This window comes from Sabethes cyaneus, chromosome 3, assembly GCF_943734655.1.
Source record: "Sabethes cyaneus chromosome 3, idSabCyanKW18_F2, whole genome shotgun sequence".
Taxonomy (NCBI): Eukaryota; Metazoa; Arthropoda; class Insecta; order Diptera; family Culicidae; genus Sabethes; species Sabethes cyaneus.
This window is the reverse complement of record NC_071355.1, coordinates 38515606-38536855: the sequence shown is the minus strand read 5'-3', so window position 1 is coordinate 38536855 and position 21250 is coordinate 38515606. Positions and strand designations below refer to the sequence as shown.

Below are 21250 nucleotides of genomic sequence, written 5' to 3'. Positions count from 1 at the left end.
TGATCAGAATGGGCTTTATTTGGGGGAGAGGCAGGGATGGTTCGATCACTTTGACTCAATTTTGATTCATTTGACACTACCGTCTCAGCCGAGTAAAATTTGACAAAGTTATGTATGAGACATTTGTAGAACTCGTTATTATTTACAATTTTGCTGAATAAAGTGTTGCTGTAACTTTTGTAGTTACGGCGCTACAATGCTAATACCTCTTTAGTAACTAAATGAACGTTCATTTAGTTACTAATGAGGTACTAGCATTGTAGCACCGTAATTAAAAAAGATACAGCAACACTTTATTCAGCAAAATTGTAGATCTAGTTATTATCTACAAATAACCCATACATCAATTTGTCAAATTTTGCTCGGTTAGGACGCTACTGTCAAATGAATCAAAATTGAGTCGAAGTGATCGAACCATCCCTGGGGAGAGGTTTTATTTGCATTGGCGTCGTTTAGTGTTGGAATGGTTGATAAAAAAAAACATATTCTTGTGTTATATCCTGTTCGGACAACACTCATTTGACAAACTCTGCGTAACGTGGAGTATTTGGCATCACGTAGTTACCAGTAGTGATGTTTAGAAATTAGTAAATTTTGACGCTCTGCTTGCTTAAATCGAAAGGTGACGGAGAAAATAAAGCAGCTTGACAAGATCCGTCGATTTTTTCAATTAAATAACAAGGATGAATTTACAGTAAAGGGTTAAAAATATTTTACTTACACTTGACTACTACCACTTTTACACTTGACTAAGCGGGCTAAGCTGTGTCGCTTTGAGCTACTTCCATTTTTGCTTTGCATTTTTTCATCTACGGCCTAGATATAGACATAGACATGCCCTTGTTGATCCATGACAATCGATTGAGGGCTCCTTTAGATCCAGTTGCAGTTTAAAGCCGTCGAAATTTAGCTCCTTTTCGGCAGATGTGTTGAACGCATAGCAATTTGTATACTCTAGCAGTAATGGTTCTTCGATTGCTGCTGGAGGAGGAATTCTAGGCACGTATCAGACTACTAAAGCTCCTCGTGAATGCCACTGTGCAGTGCAGTGGACCACTGACGAACTGACATGACACATAGAAGGAATTTCTTTAAAAAGCATCGTTCTATATACATTTTGCTTGCGCACTATCACCCTCTGTTATGCGTGTATTGTTGCGAAGTTACTTATATTTGTAGGGTTTACTGTAGCGTTTTCACATTTGTATGGTTTTATGCTGAAAACTCGAATAGCAATATACTCGAGCGCTGCTGTGTGGCCATGTTGCACTTGCTTTTTTTTTGCTAAATGAACGTGGCTATCGTTAAGGAACTAACTGAAACTGACCCGTCCGCCGTATGGTACCTACCACTTATCATGGTCAAACATCCCCACAAGCCTGGCAAAATACGTCTCTTGTGTGGGATGCCGCAGCAACAGTTCGAGTAGTTTCGCTGAATTCTGAATTATTAAATTTTTGTTTTGTCTTGATTATAGTCACTTTAGCAGTTTGGGTCATTAGTGACTTCTGCGGGGTTGGGAATTGAACCGAGGTTCTCGGCCTGAATGCCAACCACTACACCGGGGTCAATCCAATCCGTGGGTTCTGGAGCTACGCGATGTCCATGTTTGATCCAATGGGTTTTTTGTCACCATTCACAGTGCTCGACAAAATGTTCATCTAGGGGTTATGGAGTAATGGGTGTGTGGGATACTCCGCTTCCCGCAGAATTGCTCCTGAAGTGGAACAACTGGGTCCAGCAGGTGTCGAATATCGAAGCGATTAGAAGAGCGTACTTTGGAAATGCCAAAACGGAAAAGCTGCGCGACATACAGCTGTATTCACTTATGCCAGCGAAGCCGCTTATGGCTGCGCTGCTTACTTTCGTGTTGTGGTTAACGGGGAAGTTCGATGTTCTTTGGTGACGGGCCCCACTTAAATAACTAACGGTATCGCCGTTGAAGCTTCAGGCCTTTGTTTTGGGAGCGCGATTGGGAAAACGGTGCAAATCGTAAGCGTAAAGCCGTTTTTCTAGTCCAATTCTCGGACAGTGCTTTCGTGGATCCATTCGGAGTCGGACCAACGTCAGTACTAGCTTTTTGTGGGACTCCGCATCGGTGAAATTTTGACTTTAAGGCTGACAGATTGGCGATAGGAAGTTACGCCAAATTGTGAAGTGGACCGTATTAGTGCGCATGATAACCTGCGTCTTTCGCTTGCAGATGATCTGAAGGTACTACTGAAGAACCAAGAACAACCTTCGGATCAATGGTACCGACTAGAACAATCTAGCCCTTTATACAAGATCAGACCTTTGATTGATAACGATATAATTATTCGCATGGAAAAAGAGAGAAAGGATGCTGAAGGCTTGCCGTTCAATCTCGGTTTTCCCATCATTCTCCCGAAAGGTCGCCAAGTGATTATCACGAAAACTTTAGGCATGGCTTCCGTGAAACGGTGAAAAATGAGCTACGCCAACGGTACTACATCGAGAATGTTAATGGTATCCGCCAGTTGTGTTTGGCACCCTTAGCCATCGAGAGACTTTCCCCTTATATTCATCCCTTTAGCTATGTCGGGGTTGACTATTTTGGGCCCGTTGAGGACATTGTTAATCGGAGCCGGCAGAAAAAATAGACAGTTTTGTTCACCTGCTTAGTCATGCGAGCGATGCATCTTGAGATTGCACACAATCTGTCAGCTAATGCCTAATGGCAACCCGAAGATTGGCGTGTCGCCGTGGGCCTCCGTTGGAATTTCGGACAACGGCACTGTTCGCCTCTGAACGATCTTCTGGCAGTGGACTGTATGGTAGCGGCAGCGAAAGCAAAAGCAAAAGTCTCGGTGAGAAAATTAACTCTTCATCTAGCGCTTATAAGGGCTGGGGGTTGACTTTGCTCGCTCTCCTTTCAGTGGGAAAATCCAGTGGGGAAGTGGACGGTGAACCAAACAAACACCGGCTGCTATGCTAACAAACTTTATTCTAATTGTTCTTCGGCTTATTGCTACTGCTGCGAGGTGAACGGCTGGATGGCTGAAAACGGAATGGAATGATTTTCTCTGGGTGGGCTGCTTTTATAGCTGCGGGATGATGACAGTGTGTGTTGTGCGATGCTAACAGTGTATGCTGCTGGGTGCGGGTTATTTTCGGCTGGAGACGGAACATCCTCCCACGGTTGAAGGATCCGCGGTTCTCAGGACATCGCCGGGTTTTTCAACTAACTCGTTGTCTTCGATAGGCAGGATGGATACCTTGTTGATTGGACGACGATACTTGCAGCCTTTGGAGAATACATCGACTGCACGAACAAGTCCATCGTCACCAGGGTAGACTGCTACGATACGTCCTAATTTCCAGTTGAGAGGTGGTTGGTTCCGATCATGAAGCAGGACGATCAGGCCCTCGCGAACATTTGGCATCTCTCGTTGGTTCTTCTTTCGGGGTTGCAGGGTGTTCAGATAATCTCTGCTCCAAGCAATCCAAAAATGTTCACGAAGGAGTTGAAGATGTTGCCAGCGCGCCAAACGGGAAACCTTGACGTCTTCTAAGGAGGGCTCAGCTGGAGCGGTGAGTGGTCGTCCGATGAGGTAGTCAGCCGGGGTGATAACTCGTGGATCCGCCGGGTCATTCGAGATGGCGAATAAAGGGCGGGAATTCAAGACGGCCTCGATTTGAGCCATGACAGTTGAAAGCTCCTCAAATGTTAGCTGGACGTTGCCGACGACACGCTTCAGATGTGTTTTACAGGATTTCACGGCTGCCTCCCAGAGGCCGCCGAACTCCGGTGCGTCTGGCGGGATGAAATGCAACTCGATTTCACGGCTGCGACAAAAGGATTCGATGGCGTTCACAGTCTGCTGATTCTGGAACTGTTGATATAGGCTGTTCAATTCATGATTCGCACCTCGGAAGTTGGTGGCGTTGTCCGAGTGCAATTCATGAATCATTCCTCGGCGAGCAATTAATCTTCTTAGAGATGCCAGGAAAGCATCGGTGCTCAAATCGGAGACGACTTCCAGGTGCACAGCCTTAGTTGCCATGCAGACGAAGACTGCTACGTACGCCTTGGTCAGCGTTGGACGACGTGACCCTTGTTTAATCCAGAAGGGGCCAGCGTAATCCACACCAGTTATGGAGAACGGGGGCGATGGCATCACTCTCGACGCTGGCAGGTTTCCCATTAGTTGATTGGGTGTCGTAGGATGGGTTCGGAAGCATTTAACGCATCGACGGGTGATGAAACGTATGATGGATCGACCTTTCGGGAGCCAGTACCTTTGGCGAAGAGCATTCAGCAAACCTGTTTGCCCGACGTGAAGAAGTTCGACGTGCATCTGCTGGATGAAACGATGAATCACCGGATCCTTATCCGGTAAGATAATTTGATGGCGACTTTCAAATGGTAGTTGCGATCGGTCAAGTCGGCCACCAACACGGAGCAAACCATTGGTGTAAATAGGACGAAGATTTCCTAACCTCTTGCAGGGTTCGTTGTCGAGGACTCGTTTGATTTCGTCAGCAAAGTGTGCATGCTGTAAGACGTGGATGATGGTTTCTGTTGCACGGCGAAGCTCATGGACGGTCAGATGGGATCTGAGTTCTCGGTCGGCTTGATTCTGCTTACGGCAATTATTAGCAAACCGACGAATGTACCCAACAATTCGTTGTAGCTTGCGGAAATTGCTGTAATTGGAGAAGAATAAAGGCATATCCATTCTTACATCCGAGATGGCGACGGCAGCTTTCAGTTCCGGTAGCGCTTCCTCAGGTATCTCGTCCGGAATAACCACTTCGTAGCACACCACTTCAAGGTAACTCGGACCATGCCACCAGAGAGTGTTGGTAGCTAAATCTTCTGGAAGCTGTCCGCGGGAGATGACATCGGCTGGATTCTGATGGGATCGTACATGTTCCCACCGGAAATTGTCTGTGTGCTGCTGGATCACAGCGACTCGATTTCGGACGAATAGCTGCAACTGGTTGAGGGGTTTCTTTAGCCAGGCTAAGACAATCGTACTGTAGCTCCACAGCACAACTTCCTGAACCGGCATATCCAGAGCTGGCAGTACCTTCGCCAGTAAACGGGTCAACAGAAGGGCGGCACACAATTCTTTCCGTGGAATGGTGAGCTCACTCAAAGGCGCCAGTTTGGATTTACTGGTGAGGAGACGAAGCTTTGCCGAACCATCAGCAAAAAGGGACCGTAGGTAGATGCATGCTCCGTATGCCGTTGTGGAGGCATCCGAAAAACCATGCAACTCGTAGGCGACTGCATTGTCCAAAATAACACACCGAGGGATCTCGATGTCGTGGAGATGCATTAGGGAAAGTTGAAGATTTTGCCACTGCTTGGCAATATTTTCATCCACCGGATCGTCCCAGTTGATTTTAAGCTGCCACAGCTTCTGCGCGAGGAGTTTCGCCAAGACGATCACCGGCGAAACCAGTCCAAGGGGGTCGAAGAATTTGGCGATCTCGGAGTACACCGTACGTTTCGTTGGTGGTTGTTTCACAGGTGGATTCGGATGATAGGCGATCTTCAGCGTATCGGCGGTTGGGTCCCAACGCAAGCCTAACACTTTTATGGTTTCGTTCACTCCTTGCTCCCCCGGAGTCATCGTCTCACGTTCATCGATAGGAATGTTCTCCATCAGCTGTTGGGAGTTAGAGCACCATTTTCGTATAGGAAAACCTCCTCGACTTAGGAGTTCCTTTAACTGCTGTTTAGCCACGATAGCATCTTCCACCGAGTCAGCTCCTGACAGTACGTCGTCCATGTAGGTCTCCTCCTTCACTATACGAGCGGCGATGGGAAAGTTCTCGCCATCTTCCTTGACGAGCTGTACCAAGCACCTGGTTGCTTGATAGGGGGCCGATGCGGTACCGTAGGTGACAGTACACAACTCCAAAACACGCAAAGGCAACGACGGCTGCTCTCGCCAGAAAATGCGCAAGAATCGACGATCCGATGGGGCTTCGACTACTTGACGGTACATTTTACAGATGTCTCCGGTAAATGCTACCTTGAATTTACGGAATCGTAGCATGATGTGATGTAGATCGTTTTGCACTACTGGACCGACGTGGAGTACCTCGTTCAGCGAAAGATGCGACGGCGAAGATTTGGCACTTGCGTCGAACACGACACGGCATTTCGTGCTCGAGCTAGAAGGTCGAAGTACGGCATGGTGAGGAAGGTAGTAGCTCTGCTGGTTGGGCGGGTCTTCAGATTCCATGATTTCCCGGCAGTGCCCGAGAGCCTCGTACTCCCGGATGAAATCCACATACTGAATTCGAAGTTCCGGATTGCGGACGAGTCGTTTCTCCAACATCAGAAAACGCTTTAGGGCCAGAGCACGACAGTCGTCCAGGAGGGGAAGATCACTATTGAACGGGAGCTGGACCATGAATCTTCCAGATTCATCACGCTGGTAGGTAGATAGGAAGTGGGCTTCGCATGCTATCTCTTCGGTCGACAGGTTGGGGACGTCTGGTACTTCCTCGATTTGCCAGAACTGTTGCATGTTCCGCTCGATGTCTGCAACCGATGCGTGGACGTACATGGGAGAAACGTTGGATGCATGTGGTGGTTCGATGATGACGCCAGCTATTATCCACCCAAGCTGGGTGTCACGTAGCTGTGGTAATCCATCTGCTAGGCTAAGGTGACCTGGCTTCAGCAAGTCGAAGAATAATTCCCCACCAATCAGCAAGTCCACTTTGTCGGGAATGTGGAACTTGGGATCGGCAAGGACCAGTCCTTCTGGGATCATCCAATGGGCGATGTCGATCTTGGAAGTTGGAATTGTCCCAGTTACTCTCGGAGTTACCAGACACTCCAGGCTGGTGTGGAACGATGATACACGGGATCGAAACTTGATGGTCACCTTATCACGAGCGTGGGTTCGTAGGGCGTTAATGCCAACAATTGGGATGTTGGCTGGCTTCTTTGGGATGCCAAGACGGTTGGCCATCTCTTCGGTGATAAAGTTGACCTGGGAACCGCTATCCAACAGCACACGGCATGGATGTGCTTGATTTCTCCTGTCGTAGACCTGAACCACCGCAGTCAACAGCAGTACAGTCTTGGTGGATTGGGCGAAGTTTGCGGAACACGTTATTGAAACCGGTTGGTTCACTGGTGCTGGCATCTGCGATGTTGTTGCAGCTGGTATCGGTGGCGGGATCGCCATTGTCTCGGTGGGAAGTGATACGTTGGGCTTCGTACCTCGGCTGGGTTCTTCATTCTCATGGAGCAAAGTGTGATGTCGGCGTTGACACTTGTGGCATGTCTTATCGGAAGGGCAATCTTTGGATCGATGGCCTTTGCGCAGGCAGTTGAAACAGACTCCAGCTGCTCGGATCTTCTCGTTCTTCTGGGCTGGGGTTAGGCTGGATAGGGCCGAACACTGGACGTTTCGATGGGAACCGCCACAAATTTCACAAGAGACTGGTGGTTGGGATGGGCCGGTCGATGCAGCATGGCTTCTTTGTGGTACACTTCTTTGTGGTGGATGGGGCTTTGGATTCGACGGGGCTGGCTGGCCTGCTGCTTCACAATTCTCCAGAACTTGGCATCTGGATTTCAGGAAGTCGATGGTCTGCTGGTAATTCGGTAACTCACCCTTCTTCTGCGTTGCTTCCCAAGCCTGGCGTGCACTCTTGTCGAGAGCTGACACGATCAAGAAAACGAAGAAATGCTCGGCTTCCATTGATCTCCTGCTGGAGGTAGCGCAGGCTTTCGATGTGGTTGACTGCTTCATCAACGAGGGCACGAAGTTCTTTATTGGCGGTGGAAGACATCTTTTTTAATGTCAGCAGTCCTCGGAAATGGCTCTCCACTATGGCTCGTTTGTTGTCGTAGCGGTCCATCAAGACGTTCCAGGCCTGTTGGTAGTTCCCTTCACTCAGGATTTTGGCATCTAGTACACCTGCGGCATTTCCGATAAGCGCTTTGTCCAGATGATACAGTTTTATGGCGTCTGTATCACCCGAATTGGCCATCAGATCGGTAAAAATGGCCTTAAACTTCGGCCATTCAGTATAGCTTCCACTGAACGTTGGAATTGGCATCTTGAGGGCCTGTTGCTGGATAATCACTTGTTGAGATGACGGGTTAGGCGCAGATGTTGGTACTGCACGGTTCTTTGCTTCCAGCAGCAGCTCTTCCACGGCGTTGCTCACATTGTTGTAGATATCTTCGAAGGCATCATATTCATTTTCCTCCTGGAACAGGTCTTCATCCGATACTAACGATAGCACCTTGCTATGGAATCCACTGTACTCCGTGTATACAGCAGAAAGCGTTTTGGATAGCACATTTAATTGTGCTAAACCAATTGCTGCACTGGTGATGAGCGTTCGTTGAATACGCACTAATTTCTGCTTTACTTGAGAGCGCTGACGGCAGACCACATGATATTCCTTTTCGGTGACAGGATTCATAGCAACAGCAACAGCACCAGCTTCTTCAAATCCGTGAAATGATGCTGAGTCCTCTTTTTCACCGTTTTCCGAACGCGACGGCGAATGCATTACGGGCATCGCTTAATCAAAAAATATTTTTGACGAATTAATCGCAACGCGACGAGCGAAAATCGTGACACGCCACACGTTTAAACACGTTCACTTTTTCAAAATGTTCAGTCAATAACGGTTCGAACACGTCCAGCAGGAACGAACACGTTCAAAAAGTTCACTTTTCAATAATGGTGGAAGGTTTCGAACGCGAGTGCAAACGAACACAATTCGGTATGAACGAACACGTTCAAACAAGTTCACTTCAATAACGGTAGCGGTGTGGCACGTTTCGAACGCGAACACGATCGAACACGTTCAAACAAACTCTTGCGTGCACGCCGCAGCGGTAGCAATTCGGTTCGGTAACAAGTTGTTAGCACAGAGCCGAATGCTGCTTTTTCCACCAGGTTCAATCCTTTCCGGCACGCCTAGGTGCGGCGTCGGGATGGCTTCTAATCCGGTTCGGGTTGGACCAAAAAGATGTTCGCCTCTGAACGATCTTCTGGCAGTGGACTGTATGGTAGCGGCAGCGAAAGCAAAAGCAAAAGTCTCGGTGAGAAAATTAACTCTTCATCTAGCGCTTATAAGGGCTGGGGGTTGACTTTGCTCGCTCTCCTTTCAGTGGGAAAATCCAGTGGGGAAGTGGACGGTGAACCAAACAAACACCGGCTGCTATGCTAACAAACTTTATTCTAATTGTTCTTCGGCTTATTGCTACTGCTGCGAGGTGAACGGCTGGATGGCTGAAAACGGAATGGAATGATTTTCTCTGGGTGGGCTGCTTTTATAGCTGCGGGATGATGACAGTGTGTGTTGTGCGATGCTAACAGTGTATGCTGCTGGGTGCGGGTTATTTTCGGCTGGAGACGGAACAGGCACAAACCTGAAGGCATCCAGCAAGGAAATCATCGAAAAGATTCGTGTCATCGAGGATTAATGCACCGAAGCAACACCCGAAGCCCGTACCAATTAGCGATCTATCCCTCCCTCTACTCCTCACATGGGAGGCTCGTGGGAGCGCCTCGTTGGGACTGTGAAGGACTCTATGGGTGCGTGTCGAAAGAAACTGACAGATAAAGTTTTTCAAACGTCGATAACAGAAGTAGAGGACCTAATCAACTCACGCCCTCTTACGTAAGTTGCCAAAGGATCGATCGATGCAGAGGTGCGTCGCCGAACGAACCGCTTATCGTTCCACCACCACCACATACGGCAGAGGTTATTCGCAACGCTTACCACCGGTCGCAACAGTTAGCTGAAGAGTTATAGAAACGTATAGTATATGTACCAATGATAAACCAACGTAGCAAATAGTTTGAGGAAACTAAACCATTAAAGGTAGGCGATGTGGTTTACGTGATGGATGGAAAAAAATCGGAAGTTGTAGGTTCGTGGGATTGTGGAAGAGACAATTATTTCTAAAGATGGAAGGATTAGGCAGGCTTTGTTCCGAATCAAGAGCGGAGTCTTCAGAAGAGTAACATCCAAATTAGCGGTGTTAAGCATTGAAAGCGATTACACTGGAAGAGAAGACCGGGCAATGGTGATGGCCCGGGGGTATGTGGGGAACAACACCGCTGGGTACATCGATTACTCTTCGAGAAGAGTGACGGTGACAATGACTGTTAACACCGCAGTGCAGGCTTGCCATTTCCTCACTCATTGTGCAAAAAGTGCAACTTTTTTCATTCAACACAATGAGCAGAACTGCTGCCACAAATGAGAAATACATCCACGCAATGAGAAACAGACCAAAAACAAACAGAAATATAAACAAACTTTAGATTCTCATTGTGCGCTCGTACTGCAGCAAGCAACGGCACGGGAATTACATTGACCATATCTATCATCCACCATCCTCATATACAACATTTTTTGCACTGTTGCCGCTACGAGAAGTCTAAACAGTTTTTCTTGTGCCATATCATGGGCAGCCAAAAAGTGTATTAACACTTTGTTGCTCAGTTTATTTCTCAATGAGAAGAATAATGAGCAGGTCGCTGAGCAATCGCGATCAGTAAAAAGAGAAAACTTCAAACAAAACGGAGCAACATAAATCGCGACTGAGTAAAGTGTGAATTATTCTCTTCTCGTTTTTTATTCTGAGGAGGAATCATCCCTGCCGCAGTGTAACGCACCAACAAAACGATGCGCATCGCAGCGGTTTGCGTGTGCCAGTGCCAGTGCCAATGAATTGTATCAGAAATTATTGTGATTTATTGTGATTTAAGATTCTCACTTCTGCCTACTTGTTGAATCGGAAGAGAAAAAAATATTAACTAGTTGATTGAAAAGGTGAGTCGTTTAGAACGAATAAACCGTCAAACAGCAACTGAATAACAAAGTAGAAAAAAGGTGAAAGAAACGTTTATAGCGTGCAAGAGGGTAAAGTGGACTACTTCTTGTTGAGAACATTCGGATAAAGAACTAAATTTCTATCACAAAACAAGTGCTGCTTCACATATTTAGTTCTTTATACGAACAGACAGCGTTGCATAACACTAATGCTGATAGTAGTACATAGATGGTATTCTTCATTTCGCCAACAAAATTAAATGGGCAAAACAACTAAGTCGAAACAGGTCGAACGAAATAAAGATCTGTTCCAAATACAGAATAGAGGTGATTTTAAGGAAGCTGAACCCACTCGGAATAAACGAATATTCATCTTTCGTACCATCGAGCGATACAAGGGAACCAATTCTTGAAAAATATTCTCCAAACCTAGCTGCAAACGCACTGTAAGAACACCAGAAGCCATCAAACAAGTAAGATAGCGAGTTCGACGGAAACCAGATCAATCAGGACGTAAGATGGCTAATGAACTGGGAGTTTCAAAGTCAACCAGGAAGAATACTTTGAAAGATGATCTTCAATTGATTCCATTAAAAAAAAACAGAAAAAAACGACGGGTGCACATTTTGATTGAAAATCAGAAGGTTCCAAGCGTCGAAAGATGTCGGCAGCTGCATAAGCGGCATAGTAATTGTGGAATTCTGTTTTCTGACGAAAAAACTGTTCCTGTTACAGGATCACCACAACCAACAAAATGATCGGATATATGCAGCACATCTTTCTGATATTCGTCGGGACAAACTAGCTGTTCAACGGTTAAGGAATGTTTCCAGGGTGATGGTACGGGGATGTTTATCCAAATATTTGAAGGTTCCATTTTTGTTCATTGAACCTGATGTTAAAATAGCACTAAATATTACAGCGATAATGTTTCAAAGCACCATTTGCTGCTCATCGTCAAAACCACTACGAGAATGCACCATACTGCTTCAAACAAGATTTTGCACCGTCTTGCCAGACGAAAGCTCACAAGCTTGATGTGAGGATATTTTTCCGGATTTTATTTCTTCGGAAAAGTGGCTTGCCTCTTCGCCTGACTTGATAGCTAGGCAAACTAAAGCTGGTGAGCACTAAAGGATTGACAGCAGGGGCGTAGCCATAAATTTTTCTTAGGGGGGGTTTTACAAAAAAAAATTACATACCCTAACCTTAAGGGGTTTATTCAGGAAATGAGGAATTATTTTCAATCATCATAAGCTTTTTTGGTATATACTCCGGCTTCTTCATTTGACTTAAAAAAAAAATTGAAAGGTAAATGTTGAAATTACACCTTCCAGTTGACATCGTGGTAAGTATATTCATATCTCAAATTCAAATCTTGGCTGGGAGAGACTATTAGAGTCAATAGGATCGAGTCCCTTCCAAGCGCGGCAAAAGTCGAGACAAGTTGACAGCTTAACCTGCATGCTTTTCAACATCGTCCTTGAGAAGATGATCCGGCGAGCAAAATCGAAACGAGAGACTCAATTTTCAGTTAAAGTAGCAAAATTGTTGGCTACGCAGATGACTTTGATATTGTAGGCCGAAACTTCGCAACGGCGGAGGCCATCTGCGCTAGACTGAAAGCGGAGGCTAGTAGGATTGGGCTAAAAGTAAATGCGTCGCAGACCAAATACATGATTGGTAGAGGCTCAAAAAGATGAACGTGCACTTTTCGTGGACGGTAATCGTTGGGATCACAAAAAGGAGATCTTGCGGCGCATTTAAGCAGAAAATCGAGTCTACTTTGCTTTCGCAAAACGCTTCCATCCACTAGCAAACGATTACAACGTTACAAACGATTACAAACGATTGAGTCGCTCCTGCTTCCGGAACTACCTGAGCAACATCGAACGCAGATTGAAAAGGAATCCAAAATCCTTTTGGAAGCACGTCAACGAACAGCGGAAGGACAACGGGCTTCCTTCGGTAATGTTCCCGGGTAATGAAACTACCATTAACACAGAACAGATTTCCCAACTATTCGATCGGAAATTCTCCAGTGTATTTACTGACGAAAGGTTGACAAGAGGAGAAATTTCCGCAGCCGTCCAGTGCGTCCCCGCACTTAGCAACTGTTTAACTCACCTTTCCATCGACGACGCGATGGTCATAGCAGCCGCCGCGAAGCTAAAATCCTCTCGTTCTTCTGGACCGGATGGTATTCCGTCTCTTCTGCTGAAACAGTGTATCAATGCCTTCGCTGCTCCGATGAGCCACCTGTTCAGTTTATCAATCAGTACAGGTGTCCTCCCAATAATAAGGAAATCGGCATACATGTTTCCTGTTCATAAAAAGGGGAATAGGAGAAATGTCAATAACTATCGCGGCATCTCTGCACAAAACTCAATATCGAAACTGTTCGAGCTTGTCGTGTATGCACCTTTACTCGCATTCTTTAAGCAATATTTCGTAGACGATCAACACGGCTTCATGCCCAACCGGTCCACGACAACCAATGTTCTAACTCTTACGTCCGATGTGATAAAAAGTTTTGACGACCGGTCGCATACGGACATCATTTACACGGACCTTTCCGCCGCTTTCGACAAATTGAACCATCGCATCGCCATCGCCAAACTGGACAAACTGGGAATCGGAGGCTCGTTGTTACGATAGTTTAATTCTTACCTCTCCGACCGCCACCTAGAAGTTAGCATCGACTGGTTTACCTCCAGACCTTTCACTGCTAACTCTGGAATTCCACAAGGTAGCCATCTCGGACCTTTGGTTTTCCTCGTCTACTTCAACGATGTCAACTTCCTGCTCAAATGCCCGTGACTCTCTTTTGCCGACGATCTGAAGCTGTATGCTAAAGTCGATAGTCCGTCCGATGCCGCGTTTCTGCAAGAGCAGCTATTTTTGCGAAATGGTGTACAGATAACCGTATGCTGCTTAATTTCGACAAATGTGAAATAATTACATTCTCAAGGAAATTTAACCCTCTCGTTTTCGACTACATGCTATCAGACGTGCCTTTACGCCGCGAAAACTGTGTCAAGGACTTGGGAATATTGCTTGACTTCAAACAGCACATCGCATATATTGTCGACAATGCCTGCAGGAATCTGGAATTTATCATGCGGATCGCCAAGAACTTCAACGACATCTACTGCCTCAAAGCTGTCTACTGCGCTCTTGTCAGGTCCAACCTTGAGTACTGCGCTCCTGTGTGGAGTCCTTACTACCAAAATGGAGTTGACCCAATCGAGTCAGTGCAGCGCCGATTTATACGTTTCGCACTTCGGAGATTGCCCTAGAACGAGCCCTATCAGCTGCCCTGCAAAGAACAACACTGTAGACTCATCGATATTGACCTGTTGAACACTCGTCGCGTCGTGATCAGAGCAATGGCTGTCGCCGACATGCTGACCTCGAGAGTGGATTGCCCATGTCTACTCGCGAACCTCAACATACACGCCCAAAGTCGTGTTCTATGTAACGGTCCATTTCTGTGTGTACTGCATCGGCGAACCAACTATAGCACATTGATTGTGCTAATCACCGGTCTGCAACGCCATTTCAATCGATTTACACATAGGTTCGACTTAAACGTCAGCCGCGTGGCACTGAAAACTCGTTTCCTGGCACTAGCACGTAGATTCTAGGTTAAGTGTATCGGTAGGGCCAGAAGGCCTGTTGATATTTTTATACAAATCAACAAATTAAAATAAAGTGAGAATTTTTTAATAGGACTAAGATAAATGTTACACTCAAAATTAAAGTTTATGCAAGTGTGTTATTTTTGTGACCATTTACTTTACTGACAGTTATTACTACGCACCCTGTATATTAATTCAGGGAATATATTATTGCAAATTGCATCAAAAACGCGAAATGCAAGAAACTTGCAAACATTTTGCAAGCAAAATTCCAGCAGTGAGCCGTCAATTATTCATGTCAATTTATTGGGATTGACACGTGCAATAAGTTGACATAAATATTTGACAGCTCGCTGGTAGCATTTTACTTGTAAACTGTTTGCAAGATTTTTGCATTTCGCGTTTTTGATGCAATTTGCAATAACCCTTTACGACAAAATGATGCTCTCATGGTTGTACAACATTTTCCCGAAAACCGTTTCCCCGAAACCCAGTTCCCCGAAGGATATTTTCCCGAAGCCTATTTCCCCGAATGAACTGTTTTCCCGAATGTATCACTTTCCCGAAAACCATTTCCCCGAATGTACTACTTCCCCGAATACCATTTCCCCGAATATAATACTTCCCCGAAAACCATTTCCCCGAATACACTACTTCCCCGAAAACCGTTTGTCCGAATGTACCATTTCCCCGAAAAGTAACGTTTTATATTTCGAGGTCACAAATTATATAGGTGTTGAAGCTAGGCACATCAGAGATCAGAGTATTAGGCATTACTGATCCGAGGCGCGCAAATTCCGTTCGGCTAATTTTGGCTCCTAGTTCCGTGCAAATGGTATTAAAGTCAACAATATCTCTGAACAAAACATGCACATTTCCTTCAACAATGTTTGAATGCTTGAGAGTATACGTTCAAACATTTTTGTCGAAAATGTTCTGTATCTTCCGCTAGGAAACCGCCACCTTTAGACCAAGCGTATGAAATTAGGCGTCGCACGCAATTGCGGCACCTCACGGACTCAACGAATGGTTGTCCGACTTTCTCTAGAAAACTAAACACCAGAAAATAAAATACCGATATTCCCCAGAAAGAATCATTCTCCAAAAAACCAATGCTCAGGAAGTACTAAATTCCAGAAAACCAATTCCAAGTATCAAATTCCAGAGAACTGATTCTCAGAAAGTACTATTTACCAAAAAGCTATTGGCAAGAAAGAACCAATATCTAGAAAAATATTTAACAACGAGTAACCCAAAGTTAAAAATAAATGGAGCGTTCATTTCTTTAAAGGAATTAACTTACATCAGGAAACAAAACCAAATTATTCTGCAGTAGGTATTATTATAATTATTAATATCTTTTCTTCCAACCACATCTTCATCTGCTATCTTACAGTTTATTAAGTATCTCTCTTTTCTGGATTTTTCGCGCATCGTCTAATTACCGCATTTGCCCGCATTTTCGACTTTCCCCGAAAATTATTTTCTCGGATAAACGAATGTTTTTAAAATCAATGTTACGAGTACAATGAATTACGCTTATTACAAGATGTGGCATCTATTTTATCGTGCTAGTAGCAAACGTTTCCTAGATGATTCAGGGCGAGACGGCCGTAGGCCGCGAGTGTTCGCCGGCGACCCGCCGTCGGAAGCGCCGGCCACTGCGGGGGGGCAGCCCCCCCGCAGAAACCACCTCTATTTAGGTGCATGTGTTTTCCTAGGTTTGCCGACTAGTAGGGGTTATCCTTTAGTTGAGTCCGAACGAGCGATAGCGAGTAAGGACAGCATATAACCAACAATTAAGTAGACTGAAGGCTGCGAATGTTTTGACATACAGTCGATATTTCCCTACTGCAAGAGTTAAATTCTCTGACTGAAGATGAAAGAAAGAAGCAGTCACCAGCGACTTTGCTTGCCTAGACCGTAATTGAAGAAGATGTGCGCCGTCTGATGAGCGGTATCAAATATCAATAGCAAAATGCGAGAATATCTTTGAAATAATGACGAATTTTGTTTCAGTTTTTCATGAAATATAATGTCATTACCTTTAATTGACCTTTACACAGTGTTTCGAGTGAAAGTGTGGTAAAAAAGGGTTGTAAATATTATTGGAGCATTGCTTTTGCACCCTTAAGACCTAGCGCCCTTAGCGGTGGCTAGTCTGACAACCGCACGCTACGGCACTGACCTTACCTACATGATCCGAAAACGATTTTTACGTTGGAAATCATACCAAGGGACCTAAGAAGGTCAAAGTTCTGCGTCTGTTCACGAAGAATGATCCATCTATTCACCAAGAAAAATGATAGCCAATCCACCGTTGGATGTAGCAGACTTTCGCACGCACAAATTTGTGAATTTCCGCATACCCAGTCGTAGTAACTAATTTTCAGTTGATTCCGCACGAGCAGAAGTTATTTTATCAGCAAGAATATGTGAAAACTGGTTTTGTTTTGAGGTGTTAAATAGTATGTTACATGTTCCGTCAAAATTCATTGACGTTTCAATTGTTTCAGCTTTATGTGTTTTTCTACTTTTTGATTTGCAGCCTTCTGTGGTACTCAACCCCAGTTTTTAAATTTTAAACTTATCAGATTTGCAGCATAAAACTGCTTCACCTATTCTATAATGCTGCGCAGGGGAAGTAAAGGCTTATTTTTAAAAACATGCTTTCCGAAGAAGCGGCATTCGAGAAATTGGTTTTTATAATCTGTATTTTGGGAATCTAGTACCTACATTCGGAAAAGTATTTTTCAGAAAAACTTCATTCGGGGAAAATATTTCCCCGTATGTCGTATAATCTTACATATATTTCTACTTTGAAGATACTGGGAAAAAATTTTTGGGTAAGACCAGACATACACTTGACAACAGGCTTGCAATGCAATGTAACATGAATTTTACTCGTGGAAATCCGGTTTTCGGGGAAATGATACCTTCGGGAAAATGTTTTTCGGGGAATTGGTACATTCGGGGAAATATTTTTCGGGGAATTAGTACATTCGGGGAAATATCTTTCGGGAAATTAGTACATTCGGGGAAATATATTTCGGGGAATTATTACATTCGGGGAAATATCTTTCGGGAAAAGAGTTTTCGGGGAATTGATACATTCGGGGAAATATCTTTCGGGGAGACGGGTTTCGGGGAAATGGTTTTCGGGGAATTGTTATACAATCGCTCTCATTGCATTTACACTAAATTTATTTTCAAACTTTACATAACAGTACACTTTTAGGTATTCGCGTTCAGCAATTCAGCAATGCGTTAAATTTTTATTCCTCTTACAGAAAGGACTTAAGAACGTATTCGATGAAGCAATCCTAGCCGCGTTGGAACCCCCGGAGCCAGCGAAAAAAAGGAAGTGCAAGTTTCTGTAAGCTCTTCCGAGTTTGTGTTGTTTTTTAAAAGTGTCGTCAGCAGCAAACAAACAAAAAAAAAAACAAATGGTTTAAAAACGGTAACAAAATAAGAAAAAATCTAACCAATGTTATACAAACATAACAACAACGGAGGGTGTAGCATTGTTTTGATGAGACAAGCAAACCTTTCCAGAAAAGTCGAAAAATGAGTAAAAAAAATTGGTACTAATACTAACACTTTGTTTAAGACCTTTATCTATGTACTAGAGCGGAAGGATTGAATTACAATTGTATTAAAGAACTAGAACAAGCCAACCGTTTTACGAAAATAACAAAAATCAACCATCCTTTAGTGAACGAGAAAAGCAAAACTCACAAACACAAAGTAAAGATACAAAAGCAAACATACAATTATTAAGTGGTCTAAACCAGAAGATTTCTGGCAGGGGCAGGCATAACACAGTAAAATAAAATGTTGCTACCTTTTTCAACTGAGAACAAAGGTAAACTTGAAACTACCTACAAGAAGAGGAAATTTATACAGCTTTTTACAAAAAAAAATGAAATTATTAACAATTTATACTACAACTAGGGAACGATCGTTCGAGCTTTCGACTGATAGGCAGGAGCAGTTGCAAACCGCTCGCCAGAGAAGTTTATGGAAGGGATTGAGTGCTAAAAAAGTTTATAAGCTGAGAAGAGGGCTGAACAGTCAGTCAGTCTGGCAAATCCTAACCAATCACACACACACACATAAACCAACAAAAGTAAACACACACGCTCCCACTAGTTTGGGGGGCCCTTCGTATTAGTATTTGCGTCGTGCTACGAAAATTGCAGGCAGGGGTTAGTAGCGAGGCAAGAAAAATAAGCAAAAAAACAAAACCAACAACCCTTGTGTGTCAGTTTTTTGCGCAGTTAGGTTTTTTATTGAAATTAAACATAATATATTAAACTCTAAAACAAAAGCGGTAACAGATATAATTGCTAGGAATCGCAAATAATAAACAATATTGTATGCAAGTATCTATCAAAAAGAACGAAACAAAAAATCTGCATGCATGAAACTGAAAATTCCCCCGAATCAACGTTATGTTCCAGTTTTTTTAAGTTGTCAACATTTTCCATTGTGCATTTGTCAATCACATTCACAACACCGTTGGCGTTGGTTTCAATTTGTGTTTTCTGCATTTTACCATTGAACTATTGTACTGTGCACACATACACACAACCAACCATCCTGTGCTGAAGAACGAAACGATTTCAAACAAATCTTTAAGCATTAATTCTTCCTCTATCACTAATCCGTTTCCTTTTTCTTCTTCTTTCGCGTATTTCCATCGTTGAGATACTGTACTGTTAGGAAGAATAGATTTATATTTAATAATTATATAAAATAATACTAAAAAGCGACATTTTCGTATTGCTAAAGTGTTTTGTTTTTTCCATTAGTTTTTTTTTCAACACAAGAAAAACACCTAAGTGTATGCAATTCCAATGTAGAGAGCGAAGTAACGGCAGAAAAAAACTAAGTTTTCTAGTTCCGTAAGTTCTGTAAACAAACAAAAAGTAAAAAGCAACAATAGAGACAAGATTTTGCCTAATCTTGTAGGATAACAAAAAAAAACATCAGCGCTAATATATATTTCGTATATATTTTATTTTAAATAAATAAAATCATTATCTTCATGCCAAAACTAAACCGCTCGTGTTGTTTATTGTTTTTTTAATTTCCTTTTCCGATTGTTAGAACCTGAGAGTTAGAACACAACGAAAATCTTCCCTTAAGGTACAAACACGTGTTATTTATTTTAAGGATTCATGCTCAAAATAACTATTTCTCAATTATTCAAAAGTCAATAACGCGTGTTTGAATGAACCAGGTTTAAACCTTAATCCACTGTGATGTAGGGCAAAGGTTCTTTCCCATATAGGCTTGGCCCGCTCATCCGAACGAATTTCTATATAAAATTTGAAAGAAGTATGGAATGAAAATGGCATTGAACACGTGGCCATCATCTAATTATTTTATAGGGCCGCAACACTTCATTTACAAACGATATGGCCAACATAAGACTTAAAATTCATAATTGCAACATGATCGAAGTAAGCTGCGAACGCGGGTGAACGTGAAAATCGTTTTATGTTAATGTGAATCAGTGTTTTGTAAGTGCTCTCAATCTAGTTTGCATAACCGAGAGATCACCAATCGATTAATGCGGTCAATATCAGTAGGTACATAGGATGAACGTGCATTGACGGTTGATTTCAACTGCTGTATTGGGATCTGGGTTTGGTTGAATCGTGGTCATTAGGTTTCGTAGTTTTCTTACAACTTTTACTGCCGCATCGCTTACGCTAATTGCTTTACGCAAAGGATGCCATAATGCGGAATGATGCTAAATCTGGACTTCAAAGCATAAGTCCTTATGCTATTGAATATTTCGCTTGCAATTGAGGGTCGATATGAACAAACAAGTCAAACTTGCTCATGTCAGATCAGAACACGGTTAAAAGGCGATTCGAGACCATTGCGAAATAAAAATCAAACTCAGATTTTATAGGCAGGTAAGAGTAATTTTTTTATTATATCATTACATAATCTAGCAGCTAAAACGTGTGGCGAATAACTCCTATGACCTGAGGGTCGGAGCCGTATCCAACTGGCCGCCGGTGGCGGAAGCTAGAGCCGGTCCCGTACTAGCGCCAGCTTCTAGCATTCGCAGTTCTTCCGCTCTTCGAGCCGGTTTGACGACGGTATAGTAATGGTACAGTCGGGTTCCTAGCACCCAGCTGCCCCACAGCGTTACTCCTATGCAGGTATAAACGACACCTCGATGTAGCCGATCCAGCAGTTGATTTTTTGACTGTTTTCGCATCTTGCCGTGACCGAACTTATAAGGTTGACAGGATAAAAACTTTATTTTCTGTGTTGTTGCTGATGGCTTTGCCTTTGATATTTTGATCGCATAAAAATAATGGTGACATGACATCTGACATTAGATACACTGATCGACAAAATTTTCAACTTTTCAACATGCAGTCGAATTACAAAAAGGTAGTCACCTGCTTTGCAATTAATTGTTTTTTGATTGTTCGCTAGGTTAAAAACATACATGTGTCTGATTTTTTTTTGAATGCCTACTTTTGATAATTATTAGACACATTATCTTTCAACGTAAAAATACAAGTTCATTTAGACATAACCAAAAGATGTTCTAATAAAAACATTGCATTCTAAAAGAAAACGTAAAATACGACTGAGTTTATTTTGTATTTTTCCTATGCTAGGTCCTTAGGTGATAAATTTCCCTGGTTTCGTTAACGTTTTGCAAATAAACCGATTTGGCCAAATAAGGCTTTAGTTTTCAAAAGGTCGCATAATCAGCCCATTGAGATTGCTGACAGCTTCCGTACGCACACTCGCGTACACGTATACACGCGATT

At 43.6% G+C, this 21250-nt stretch overlaps 2 protein-coding genes across 2 annotated transcripts in view; one reads left to right on the top strand and one right to left on the bottom strand.

Moving 5' to 3' along the window:
- LOC128739289 (cdc42 homolog) overlaps positions 1–19490 on the top strand; it is a 30752-nt gene extending 11262 nt beyond the window's left edge. The window contains exon 5 of the mRNA XM_053834768.1: positions 17732–19490. Coding sequence (XP_053690743.1) covers positions 17732–17821 — 90 coding nt within the window. The 3' untranslated portion in view covers positions 17822–19490. The remainder of the gene's footprint in view (positions 1–17731) is intronic.
- Positions 19491–20371: 881 nt separating this feature from the next.
- On the bottom strand, positions 20372–20766 carry LOC128743769 (uncharacterized). Its single transcript, XM_053840431.1, has one exon. It carries the CDS (start codon positions 20680–20682, stop codon positions 20437–20439), a length of 246 nt encoding a protein of 81 aa, XP_053696406.1. The 5' UTR covers positions 20683–20766; the 3' UTR covers positions 20372–20436.
- Positions 20767–21250: the final 484 nt, after the last annotated feature.